This window comes from Zalophus californianus, chromosome 6 (genome assembly GCF_009762305.2).
Source record: "Zalophus californianus isolate mZalCal1 chromosome 6, mZalCal1.pri.v2, whole genome shotgun sequence".
NCBI lineage: Eukaryota > Metazoa > Chordata > Mammalia > Carnivora > Otariidae > Zalophus > Zalophus californianus.
The window spans coordinates 43,999,950-44,013,418 of NC_045600.1; the positions used below are offsets into that span (position 1 = coordinate 43,999,950).

The following is a 13,469-nucleotide window of genomic DNA, read 5'->3' on the forward strand; positions in this document are numbered from 1 at the left end:
ACATTATTTTAATTCTTTGATAACGCTTCACATTTTTTTTCTATTTCAAAGTTAGTCTTCCCCTACCTGAATATAGATTTCATGAGGACATGTCTTCTTTACCATTGTAGCCCTAGTACCTGGCACATAGTAAGCTCTTTGTAAATATTTCTTGGGTGAATGAATTACTACTTAATACCACTTTATATAAATAGTCCCTGTAACATAGTATTCTGCTTCTAATACCTGAATGGTACCTCAGTCAGGTGGGTTATCCATAAAAAGTAGTGTTAATATAAGAATTTATCACAAAATCAAGTCAATTCACAGAAGGTACTCTAGACTGCTTTATAGCTAAATAGCCTTTGATACCTGATTTCTATTTATATATTCTCACTAGGTACAGGATTTGATGGTGATCAGTGCCTTGGAGTTCAACTGCTAGAGCTGGGGAAAAAGAAAAAACAAATTTTACATGGTGATCCTCTTCCTCTTACGAGGAAATCCTACCTAGTGTGGGTTGGATTTTCAGCTGAAGGCAAGATAAACTTATTTATTTATATTGAAGACATTTTTTCAAGTAGAAATTGTTCCATTGTTTCATTCCCAATTATTTTTTTAAGGCAAATTGTCTATATTGTATGTTTAAATTCCTTTACTATGTTGGTGGTGGGAAACTGGAATTGTTAGGGAAGGTAGCCATTGTTTTATGTATAAGATCTGTTGTTCGTGTGAATTCTGGTTAGAAAATATACAAAGAGAGAAACACATTTCTCTAAAAGTTTTTATGGATAACAAGGAGGAGATACAAGTCAGTGGTAAAGTTGTGGCTTTTCCAGCAGATTCTACACAAAAAAATAGGAAATTTCAGTAACTGCACTGTTACAGTAACCACTAGTCACATGTGGCTATTGAGCACTTGAAATATGGGTAATCCAGATTGAGATGTGCTGTAAGTATAAAATACTCCAAATTTTGAAAGCCTAGTATAAAAAAAGAAAAATCTCAATAATTCTTTTACATTGATTACATGTTAAAACAATAATATATTGGATATATTGGATTTAATAAAATATATTATTAAAATTAACTTCACTTTCCCCCCTTTCCTCATGTGGCACTAGGAAATTAAAATACATTTGTAGACTCATTTAGTAGTGGCTTATGACTGATGATGATTTGAAGTACCTTATTTTAAGGTACCTGTTAGCCCTGTTTCCTAGCTCAAATATTTCCATTGGAGATTCATGTCCTTCATTATATTTTTGGAAACTCCAGTTTGTCTTTAAAAAAATCAGCCATCTCTAGATGTGTTTTCTAGTGGGATATTATTGGTCATTTATGTTCTAATAATGTGACCATTAATAACTTCTGTTGATAAAGCTTTATTTTTTTCCCCAGTTATCCGTCAGATCTAGACTTGAGGAACATGCTGTTTGCAGCGTGAGAGGTGTATGAAGTCACAGATAAGGAAAGGGGTAATTAGGGAATATGCTATTATACTTCCCTGAGATGAGAGCAGAGTAAGTGGGAAACAGGGATGCTTCCTTGTTTTCGAGTTAAGAATTGCTTACCTGGGAGTTGGGGAACCCAACAGTGACAAGTCCAAGAAAGCAAGAGGAAGAAGAGTGCTAAAGACAAAGATCTTTAGATCATCACTGTGCATCAGGTTCTGATCATTTTTTCAAGTCTCTCTTAACTAGCAAAACTTCAGATTCAGGTTTAACTTTTTTTTTTTTTTACTCAAATTGGCTTTTAAAAATACTGCTATATTCCAGCAGGTGGCATAGTTCTCACTGAAACTATCAGCTTTTTCTCTTGGGTAAATTTTAGTCATATCACATGCAATGTTTTTTTCTTCTTTTATTCAGTTAGATCTTACTCTGTGGTTAATGAAGTTTTGTGGGAAATGATCTTTAATTATTCACCTTTTTACTTTTGAATTGACAATTGAATCATTGGTATGTATTTTTGAAATAGGATTTATTTCACAAATATGTAGCTATTTCTCCCGAGTGATTTCTTTTTCATTTGCTGTGTAGGTACCCCCTGTTACGTGGATTCAGAAGGCGTTGTTCGAATGCTTAACAGAGGGCTTGGTAATACATGGACTCCCATATGTAACACAAGAGAACACTGCAAAGGAAAATCTGATCACTACTGGGTGGTTGGTATCCATGAAAATCCCCAGCAACTGAGGTAGGCTATTAGAAAGTGCTTATTAGTTGATTCTTTCTAAAAAGTACTTTGAAATTTTTTGTTTTGTACTCTTTTGTTTAAAGGTATTTAACAAAAATTTTTGTCCTTAGTTCATTTATTTGCTTTCCATATTCACTAGCTTAGAAATTTGTTTATATTCATTTTGAGATTTTCAGCATGACTTAGAACTTTACTGAACAAAATGGAAATTAAGTTTATTGGTGTAACTGTAGTATTATTTCAGCCAGACAGGGAAGGGAGTTCTGGCTAAATGTAGCATTTCATCTTCTATTACAGCCTTTTATTTTAAACTCTGATTTAGAATTGAATAATTTAGTGGCTTTTTGAGATTTTTAAAAGCCTCAGTAATTGTAACCAGGGAGAGGGCTAATAGAAATTTAGTAGTTGACTGCAAGTATAAAACTCAGTCTGTATAGTCTCTATTCAATATTAAATATTTTCCTGTTTTTTGACACCTGATATCTTCTTGGTCTAAACAGTTGGCAGTGGCATTGTATAGGTACTTGGTGAACAAAGAGGTCTCTGCTTTCATGGAGCTTATGGATTGGGGAGACAGATAACAGAAACAAGTAAATGTTAGTTACTACTTGGGATAAATGCCACAAATTAATCTTGAGTAGACCCATGATGGGGAATAACAGAAGGGCACATTCTAGGTAGCATGGTCACATAAGACTCTTAATAGAGATAGTATTAAAATGAGACCCAAGGCCAAGGAGTCTGTTAGGCAAAAATGGAGTGAAAAATGATCCATGCAGAATAGACAGCATGCATAAAGGTCCTCAGGTCAGAAAGAGCTAGGTATGTTTAAAGAACTGAAAGAATGTAAACGTGGCTAGCATATAAGAAGTGAGGGTTGATGGGAGGCCTAAGTCCATGATGATATCAGGAAGTTAGACACAGGCTGCATTATAGACCATATAGAGAAGTTAGTATTTTATTTGAAATTGTATCATGAAGCCATTCTACAGTTTTATCTGGGGAATGATGTAATCTGATTTATACTATAAAAAGAAAAATACATGTGGTAAATGGAAAGACAAAGTAGGGAGCCCAGTTTTCAGTCAGGGGATTTATCCTGCTCTCTGAGGATGTTTGGTGATGCGGGGTAGTATTTTTAGCCATCACAATGATTAGGAGTTACCCTGGCATTTAGAGAGCTGTGGCCAGGGCTGTCAAACATCTTAAAGTGTGCAGGATGGTCCTGCTCAACTACAGATTATCCTTCCCCAAATGCTATCAGTGCCTCCATTGAGAAACATTGAGGAGGATTTTGCAGTCATCTAGCTGAGCTATAAGTATAGCTGGAATTAGTGTAGGGGCAGTAAAAATTAAAGGAACTAGATTTAAGATAGAAACAGTAGGATTTTGTGATAGATGGGGTATTGGGAGTGAGAGAGAAGACTCAATAATGACACCTGTGTCTCCAATTAAAGCAACTAGATGGATAGTTGTACCATTTACAGAAATAAGAGACATGAAAATGAATTCTCTCTTGGGTATGTTAAGTTTGAAATGCCTGCACGATATCCAAATGGAGATATCAAGAAGGTATTGTAATACATGATTGTAAGATATAAATTTGGGAATCACCAGAATATAGAAGGTATTTAAAGTCATAGTAATAAACGAGATCACATAGAGGAAAGAAACAAAAAAGGTCACAGAATCCACCCCTTAGAAATTCCAACATTTAGAGGTCAGATATTGGGAGATGGAGCTTTTGAATGAGGAAAAGGAATATTAGCTAAGCAAATAAGAGAAAAATCACTTGAAGAGGGTCATATCACAGAAGCTGTAAGTAGACTATTTCAAGAAAGGCAATAGAAAAGAAAATAAAAATGGCTCTTGAATATATGAAAAGATATCAAGAAAAATACAATCAAAACTAAAAAGACTTCTCTATCAAATGAGGAAAATCTGAAAATTTGATAACACTCTTAGTTGGTGAGGCTGGGGGGAAATAATCAAACTTAAAATTGCTGATAGGAGTATAAATTGATTATAATCCCTATGGAAGGCAATTTGTCAAGAACTCCCAGCATTAGAAATGCATGTGCTCTTTTATCTGCCTTAGGATTTGTCCTGCATATATACTAGTACTTGCTATTTAAAGTGTGATCCATGGACCAGCAGCATCAGCATCACCAGGGAGCTTATTAGACATGCCAAATGTCAGGGCACATGGGTGGCTCATTGGTTAATCATATCCTTTCAGCTCAGGTCATGATCCCAGGGTTCTGGGATCGAGCCCCATGTTGGCTCCCCACCCCCCATGTTCTCTTTCTTACATGCATATGCACACACTTTCTCTCAAGTAAATAAAAATCTTAAAAAAAAAAGAAACGCCGAATCTCAGGCATCACTTAGACCTGCTGAATCAGAACCTGCATTTTAACAAGATCTTCAGGTGCTTTGTGTGTGCATTAAAGTTTAGGAAGTACTGCTGCTAGCACCATGTGGGAATGATACATGTAAAAGATATCCTACATTGTAGGATTGTTGATATTAGCAAAGGATTGGAATCCTAAATTTCCATTAGTGAAGAATAGTTAATGTTATTATGTACAGGTGTACACTAGAATACTATGTAGATTTTTTAAAAGGTGAAACACATCATTTATGTGATAAGGGATGTGTATCAGAATATATAAAGAACTCTTGTAACTCAAAAAAAGTTAACTCAAAAAATAGGCAAAGTATTTGAGTAGACATTTCTCGAAAGAAAACACACATGGCTTATAACGCATGAAAAGATATTTATTAGTTATTAAGCATCATGAGTTATTAAGGAAATGCAAATCAAAATCACAGAGATACCACTTCATACCCACTAGGATGGTTATTATCCAAAAGATGGACAATAACTAGTGCTGTTGAGCATGTGGAGAAATTGGAACCCTAAACAGCACTAGGTGGGGATATAAACTGGTACAGTTTGGCATTTCCTCAAACGGTTAAAAATAGAGTTAGCATATGACTTAACTGTTCAACTCCTAGGGATATAAATAAAAGAATTAAAAACATGTCATTTGAGTCCATACAAAACACCTGCCTTTAATCATGAATATGAGTAATTACTAATCTATAGAAGCTGTCACTTCTATCTCCATTTGAAATGCACATCAGTTTAGCAAAAACTGTCTTTATTGTTTCCTCTGAAGATTTTTTTTCATGATCACTACTGGTTAATATATAACTGAGTTTACTTTGCTCTCTACAAATATCAACCTCCCTTCCTTTTCTCTTTAGCTTTTAAAAGCTCTTAAGAGTTATTTAACATGCTTGAAAACAAATTCTTTTTTTGAGTTTTGTTTAGCATTTGTTATAGTACTGACTATATGTGCTACACTACCTAAAGGTAAATAAGGCCAACAGCGGAAGAGTTGGTAAAGTAAAATCATTATCTACTCCTGAGTAACTGCTCTAAACAAGTTGTGAACAAAGTCTCCTCCACGCAACCCAGGACACAAAGCGAAACTTGTTGCCTGGGGGAAGTTTAGTCTGGACATTGGCCCCAATTTTCTCTAGTCAGATATCTTTTCAACTCTTCCTTTAGTAAGAGAGCAAGTTTTATTATTTATTTGAAAAGGAATTTAAGTAATTTTGTCTTCTTAGTAAACCGTAGTTTATTTTTTCCATTTTCTCCTCCAGATGGTTTAGCCACACAGTTTCCAGGAAGCTCATTCATTGTAGGCAAAACCCACCAAATTAGCAGTCAGATGAGTTTGTTTTTCCTCTTCTTCCATGAAAGGGATATTTAAGGGAGAACAGGTCTTTTTATTTCAAGTCTTTAAAGGAGAAGAAATGTGAATTAGTACTCTGCTTTGATGTAAATGTGGCTTCAAAAAACTATAAATAAAATCCTAATTTTTCTTTGTGACAATTGCTTACTATGACTAAGTCAATAAAATATTTGAGCTATAAAATGTTTTTAAACAAGAGAGTATGTCTTTTTATAGAAAAAATAAATGTTAAGGTAATTAAGATTACTTCCAAAGTTACTTCTGATTTTGTTAATATACATATGTATGTATATAATTAGACTTACTCCTTTCTGAATGCACATGTTCTTTTTCATTTTGCATGACTAATAAACCACTGGCTTTTGTGAATGACAGAATTGCTACAAGAGATTTTTTTCAAGTATTCACACTGCTACCTCATATTGTGTGGTGACAACCATTAATTTACATGAAATCATAAAAGGGGAGGAAGAAGAAATGAAATTATATGTTCAAAAATATTGGAGCTCTAAAAACATGTTTGTATTTTTATTATATGGTCACAAAAAGAAGGTGTATTCAAATCTTACTAGGAAGAGGGGGGCCTCTGTAGTTTGAAAAAAATTCCTGAGTATTGCCACTTACTAATTTTTAAATATTCTAGTGGGCATTTGATAATATTAGACATTTATGAAAAAAAAATTTATACCAGAAGATCTGATTTCTACTTAGTATTTCCCTTTAAGAAAGTCATGACTTTAAGCCATGACTAAAAGGCTGGTTATTAATAAGCATTGACTATTGTACTGTATTTATAAATGACTAGAAATATTAGAAAGTTCACCCAAGGTACTTACAGTGTGTGAGCATGGTTTTTCAGTGGTTTTCTTATAAATAATTGGGAGTACATAAATTAAAACGGTATTCTATGTGCATATATCATTCTGTGATTAATGAATGCTTTTTAATTAATAAATTGCATTAGTATTCATACTGATGGGCATCTTTAAATACCTTACATATCCTCATCAGAAAAGGTTTTAGACAAAGTTCTTGCCCACTGAGCTGTTTATTACCATATAAGGGAACCATTGATTTAGCAGAGCCAGGTATATATTATAACCAGGTATATATTGGATTTTCTGCTTCACTTTTATCAATATCTAGTAATAGACACTTATCTGTATTGGACATAACACCATCTTTTTCTCTTATTTGACACTTTTACCAAACTGATAAAAGTGAAATGCTTTATCAGCATTTCATCTTGGGTGATCTGTTTTACAACATCGATCCCGTGACAAGTCTTGCACAGCTGCCATATTTTAAAAGTGGGCAGTTTGCTAAGGAAAAACTGATGTGAGGAGGGATTGTTAAAATTCTTGAAATGCATGGGGAGGGACAGTTTTTAAACCCAATCAGGTGTGAGTTAAAAAGAGTAATTTGTTGTATATTATTAAGCCAGCTATTGGCATAATATTATTCCAAGTTACTGAATTTAAGAAATTTTATATTTTAACAGTTTTTATGATTTGGGGGGAAGTTTTTATGGTGAGACTCTTTTTACTGACAGGTGCATTCCTTGCAAAGGTTCTCGGTTTCCTCCCACTCTTCCGCGCCCTGCTGTAGCTATATTATCCTTTAAGCTTCCTTATTGTCAGATTGCGACAGAGAAAGGACAAATGGAGGTATGTGGAAATCTTACCTTGACAGTTTGAATTTGATAATATAATGTCTGTGATGTAGACATTTAAAAATTTCCCTGATGACCAGTGTTGAATACTCATTACTTTAAATAAATAGTGGTAGCAGGGAGGGAGGATGACTGCTTATGATCACCAGGGTACCTGATTGCCATCACTGCTTCCAGGGATTTTGTCTGTGAGGTAAATGGGTATGAACATCAGGGTAAGGCTCTCACTTGCAGAGTTGGGCGAGTGCGTGAGAGGGCAGGCCTCCATAAATACTGTGTTTTAGGCCAGGCTTGCCTCACTCTAGTCCTAGCTCTGTGCCATCAAAAGTCATTTGAAATCTTGCAATTAGTTAATCTAAACAAATAGCAAACCAGCTCTTAAAAATAGTTTACCAAGTTCTCTGAGCATTAACTATGATGGCTAAGAAACTATTTAAAATGCTATATTTCCTTTTTTTTAAGGACAAAAGATGAAGTTAAGCTTTGGTATCACATTAAAATTTGAATTACAAAATAAACTATAGAAAGAGTATTTCAAAAATTTATTCAGAATCTGTTACCTTTTTTTTTTAAAGGATTTTATTTATTTATTTGACAGAGAGAGACACAGCGAGAGAGGGAAGACAAGCAGGGGGAGTGGGAGAGGGAGAAGCAGGCCTCCCGCTGAGCAAGGAGCCTGATGTGGGGCTCGATCCCAGGACCCTGGGATCATGACCTGAGCTGAAGGCAGACACTTAACGACTGAGCCATCCAGGCGCCCCCAGAATCTGTTATCTTAAGATAAATATTTAACACTTGCTGGTAGTTTAAGCAGTTTTTTCCACTTTTGTAGGAACAATTTTGGCGTTCCGTCATGTTTCACAATCACCTTGATTATTTAGCTAAAAATGGTTATGAATATGAAGAAAGCACTAAAAATCAAGCAATAAAAGAACAACAGGAGCTTTTAATGAAAATGCTTGCGGTGAGTAAAATAAATATGCTGGAAAAATTAAAGTTACACTTTTCTATAGATTGGATTTCTTAAAAGTATGTGAATTAGCACCAAGTTCCACAGCATCAAAATCTTTTTTTAATTTTTAAGATTTTAATTCTAGTATAATTTACAGTATTGTATTATTTTCAGGTATTCAATATAGTTATTCAGCAATTCTCTACTCAGTTCTGTTTCCCAGTTGATGTTGCAATAAAAAAATAAAAAAATATTTTTAAAAAAATAAAATATTTAAGACATTACCTTGTAACTAAGATCATAGGCAGATATGTGTACTTTTTTTTTATGTTAGTCACCATACAGTACTTCATTAGTTTTGATGTAGTGATCCATGATTCATTGTTTGCATATAACACCCAGTGCTCCTTGCAATACGTGCCCTCCTTAACACCCATCACCAGGCTAACCCGTCCCTCCTCTTTCCTCCCCTCTAAAACCCTCAGGTTGTTTCCCAGAGTCCATAGTCTCTCATGGTTCATCTCCCCCTTTGATTTCCCCCCCTTCATTTTCCCTTCCTTCTCCTAATGTCCTCCAGCTATTCCTTATGTTCCACAAATGAGTGAAACCATATGATAATTGACTTTCTCTGCTTGACTTATTTCGCTTAGCATAATCCCCTCCAGTTCCACCCATGTCGACGCAAATGGTGGGTATTCATCCTTTCTGATGGCTGAGTCATATTCCATTGTATATATGGACCACATCTTCTTTATCCATTCATCTGTTGAAAGGCATCTTGGCTCCTTCCACAGTTTGGCTATTGTGGACATTGCTGCTATGAACATTGGGGTGCATGTGGCCCTTCTTTTCACTACATCTGTATCTTTGGGGTAAATACCCAGTAGTGCAATTGCTGGGTTGTAGGGTAGCTCTATTTTTAACTTTTCACGTAAACTCCATACTGTTTTCCAAAGTGGCTGTACCAACTTGCATTCTCCACATCCTCTCCAACATTTGTTGTTTCCTGCTTTGTTAATTTTTTTTTTGCTGGAGGGGAGGTGGGGGAGGATGGGGTAACTGGGTGGTGGGCATGAAGGAGGGCACGTGATGGAATGAACACTGGGTGTTGTATGCAACTGATGAATCACTGAACTCTACCTCTGAAACTAATAATACACTATATGTTAATTAATTGAAGTTAAATTTAAAAAAAAGAACCCCCCCCCAAATTTTTTTTGCCATTCTAACTTGTGTAAGGTGGTATCTCAGTGTGGTTTTGATTTGAATTTCCCTGATGGCTAATGATGTTGAATATTTTTTCATGTGTCTGTTAGCCATTCGTATGTCTTCTTTGGAGAAGTGTCTGTTCATGTCTTCTGCCCATTTTTTGACTTGACTATTTGTTTTTTGAGTGTTGAGTTTGAGAAGTTCTTTATGGATCTTGGATACCAGCCCTTTATCTGTTATGTCATTTGCAGATATCTTCTCCCATTCCATGTGTTGCCTCTTGGTTTTGCTGATTGTTTCCTTTGCTGTGCAGAAGCTTTTTATCTTGATGAAGTCCCAAAAGTTCATTTTTGCTTTTATTTCCCTTGCCTTTGAGATATGTGTACTCTTAACCTCCTTCATCTATTTCACCCATCTCCCTACTGACATCTTCTGTGGTAACCATCAGTTCCTCTATAGTTAAGAGTCTGGGGTTTTTGGTCTCTTTTTCCTTTGTTTGTTTTGTTTCTTAAATTATATACATGTGAGTGAAATCATATGGTATTTATCTTTCTTTGACTGATTAGAAACTTGAAAAGGACATGCAGATGACTATTTAAAGCTTCTGTGCTGATGCATCAAATGTGGGATGTCTAAGTAACAAAATATTCCTTCTACCGTATGAATTAGGAAACCCTTAGTAGTCTTTGAAGTACTAATTTTCCTTACATTGTACTTTGAGTTGTCAAATTTCATACCAAAAGAAAAGTAGTCAAGTATTTTCTAAGATGTTAAATGAATGCCCTTTGTTTTGTATTGTTACATATAAAAAATAGAGCAAGAAAAAGGCAGTTGTTACTTTGGAAGTTATACAACTATTTCTGGTAGTTGGAGATCATAGACAATCACACTTAAAAACGAATGGATAAATCTACTCCCCTAAACCCAAACTCACTTAGTAGCATTTGTGTACCAATTCTGGGCAAAGTAATGACAAATCATTTACAATCTATTCCTTCTTTAAACTTGCTGCCCTATTTGGCGAGGGTGGGGTGAGGGTGGGTGGGCAGTGAAACAAGTTTAAGAAAACCACATTTGAATCTTAAAGGAATATCTTACTTCCCTTGCAGTTAATAGCTTGAAATCATAAAACTTATTTCATTGAATCTATTATTGATGGTAAAATGCACCATTATTTAAGCCTAAAAAAATGCTGCAAATTAAACTCTGACCCACCATCAGTTGTGAGATGCTTCCCACTTTCAGAGATGTTAAAATGTATAAAAATATGCATCTTAGAATCAGTGAGATACATTATCTAGAAAACTGTTTCCTCAGTTTTACTACTAGTATCATTCTCTTTTAAAAAGTTTCTCTTGGGTGTTATATGCAACTAACGAATCAAAAACTAATGATGTACTATATGCTGGCTAATTGAACATAATAAATTTAAAAAATTTAAAAAATAAAAATAAGTTTCTCTTGACATGATTTTATTTTTTTTCCATTTTGGGTTAGCTTTCTTGTAAACTGGATCGGGAATTCCGTTGTGTGGAACTAGCTGATTTAATGACTCAAAATGCTGTGAATTTAGCCATTAAATACGCTTCTCGTTCCCGGAGATTAATATTGGCCCAAAAACTTAGTGAACTGGCTGTAGAGAAGGCAGCTGAATTATCAACAACCCAGGTAGAAGAAGAGGAAGAGGAGGATTTTAGAAAAGAGCCGAATGCTGGGTAAGAAATAATCAGCTGCTTAGATTTTTCTTTACCATTCTGAATATTAAATTGGTCTTTGCATAGCTCTTTATTGAATAATATATTGTCTTTTAGTTACAGTAATACTGCTACAGAGTGGAGCCAGCCAAGACTCAGAAACCAAGTGGAAGAAGATGCAGAGGACAGCAGAGAAGCTGATGATAAAGAAGAAAAACCAGAATTACATAAGCATGGCAAGATACTTTTTTTTTTTAAGATTTATTTATTTGAGAGAGAGAGAGCATGTGTGTGAGTGGGGGCAGGGGCAGAGGGAGAGAAGCAGACTGCCTGCTGAGTGAGGAGCCAGACGGGTCTCAGTCTCACAACCCCGAATTTATGACCTGAGCTAAAATCAAGAGTTAGATGCTTAACTGACTGAGCCACCCAGGCATACCATAAGATACATTTTTAAGGCAATTTAAAGATGAGAAATGGGGCGCCTGAGTGGCTCAGTCATTAAGCGTCTGCCTTTGGCTCAGGTCATGATCCCAGGGTCCTGGGATCGAGCCCCACATCGGGCTCCCTGCTCTGCGGGAAGCCTGCTTCTCCCTCTCCCGCTCCCCCTGCTTGTGTTCCCTCTTTCGCTGTCTCTCTCTCTCTCTGTCAAATAAATAAAATATTTAAATAAATAAATAAAGATGAGAAATGTTATATTGTGTGGCTTTCCCCATTTTACTTAGCTGAGGAAAATTGAATACTTGTGCTTTGTCAAGACATCTTTGCTGATTGTTGATTATAGAGAGTAACTTTATCTCCCCATTTACATTGTATTATCTTAATTATTTTATAGGACAGAATCTATTTTCCAAAAGTACAAATCCCTCTGATGTGCCAGCTGTTAAGTCAGGTAAGAAATATTTGTGATTTTGTAATATCAAAATTGTGCAAGTTAGTCTTTAAAGTGATATATCTATTCAGATACACCCCTTACCCCCACCCCCACCTCTATTCCTCTGCCCTTGGTTTGTTTTTATCAGAAATATTGTTTGTGAAACTGCTAATTTTACAAATATTTATTAAATGTCTATTGTGTGTCAGGTATTTGACTAGGTGGCAGATACAGAAGTCAAGCAGACATGCATCTTACATAGTACCAACTGACTTTTTAAGCCATGTATATATATTCCTTTGATTTAAAAAAAAATGACCTGTAAACACACGTACAGAGTATTATAAGAGCATATAGCAGTGTGCTGTAATCTAGTCAGTGGTAAGGGATTGGTTGGGACCCCAAGGGAGGCCTCATGGAATGTTTAAAGCAGAGACCTGCAGGATGAGTAAGAATCAGCTAGGCTAAGATGGGTGAGAGCAGAAGCAAGGGAACAGTGTGTGACTTGAGGAACAGCATTTGGGAGGACTCTAAGAGTGGTGCAAAGAGCACAGAGGCAGAGAAAAGTGTGGTGCTGAGTGGTTTTGGGGGGATTGGCGGGAGCTAAATCATGCAGATCTGTGTAGGCCACAGTAAGAATTTTGATCTTTATTCTGAGGTTGCTGGGAGGCTGTTGTAGGTTTCAAGCAGAGGCATAGCATGCACACCGGCAGAGGAGGAACGCACATAAGGAGACTACTGAGGCAGTCCAAGTGACATTGAACAGTGGCTTGGACTCAGGTGGTGGTGACTAATAGGAGAAAGAATGAAAAAAAATGACGTGTTTCTGAAGAAAATGTAGAGAATATGGAAGTTCAGGGTGTAAAGAATGACTCCGTTTCCTGGCTTGAATATTTGAATGATGGTACCATTTACTGAGTTAGAAAACACTAGGGTGTTTAGATAGGATGATGAACTACTATTTGAGTTAGGAACTCAGGAAAGTAGTCTGGAGGAAGATACAAAGTGAAAATTGTTGGCGTAACCATAGCAATTTAAATCATGGGTATGGGTGAGGGAACATTGGAGGAGGGTATAAAGTGAGAAGAAAAGTGAGCTTAAGGGCTAGAGAATTTAAACATTAGGT

The 13,469-nt window shown here is 35.8% G+C and overlaps 1 protein-coding gene across 10 annotated transcripts in view; it reads left to right on the forward strand.

The window, feature by feature from the left end:
- The window catches only part of WDHD1 (WD repeat and HMG-box DNA binding protein 1), a 58,316-nt gene that overhangs the window by 36,890 nt on the left and 7,957 nt on the right, over nt 1-13,469 (forward strand). For all 10 annotated transcript variants that reach the window (XM_027570891.2, XM_027570893.2, XM_027570892.2 and 7 more), the window contains 7 exons: nt 380-517; nt 2,022-2,178; nt 7,498-7,612; nt 8,450-8,581; nt 11,276-11,493; nt 11,590-11,708; nt 12,305-12,361. In XM_027570891.2, the coding sequence (XP_027426692.2) occupies nt 380-517; nt 2,022-2,178; nt 7,498-7,612; nt 8,450-8,581; nt 11,276-11,493; nt 11,590-11,708; nt 12,305-12,361 (936 nt within the window). The remainder of the gene's footprint in view (nt 1-379; nt 518-2,021; nt 2,179-7,497; nt 7,613-8,449; nt 8,582-11,275; nt 11,494-11,589; nt 11,709-12,304; nt 12,362-13,469) is intronic.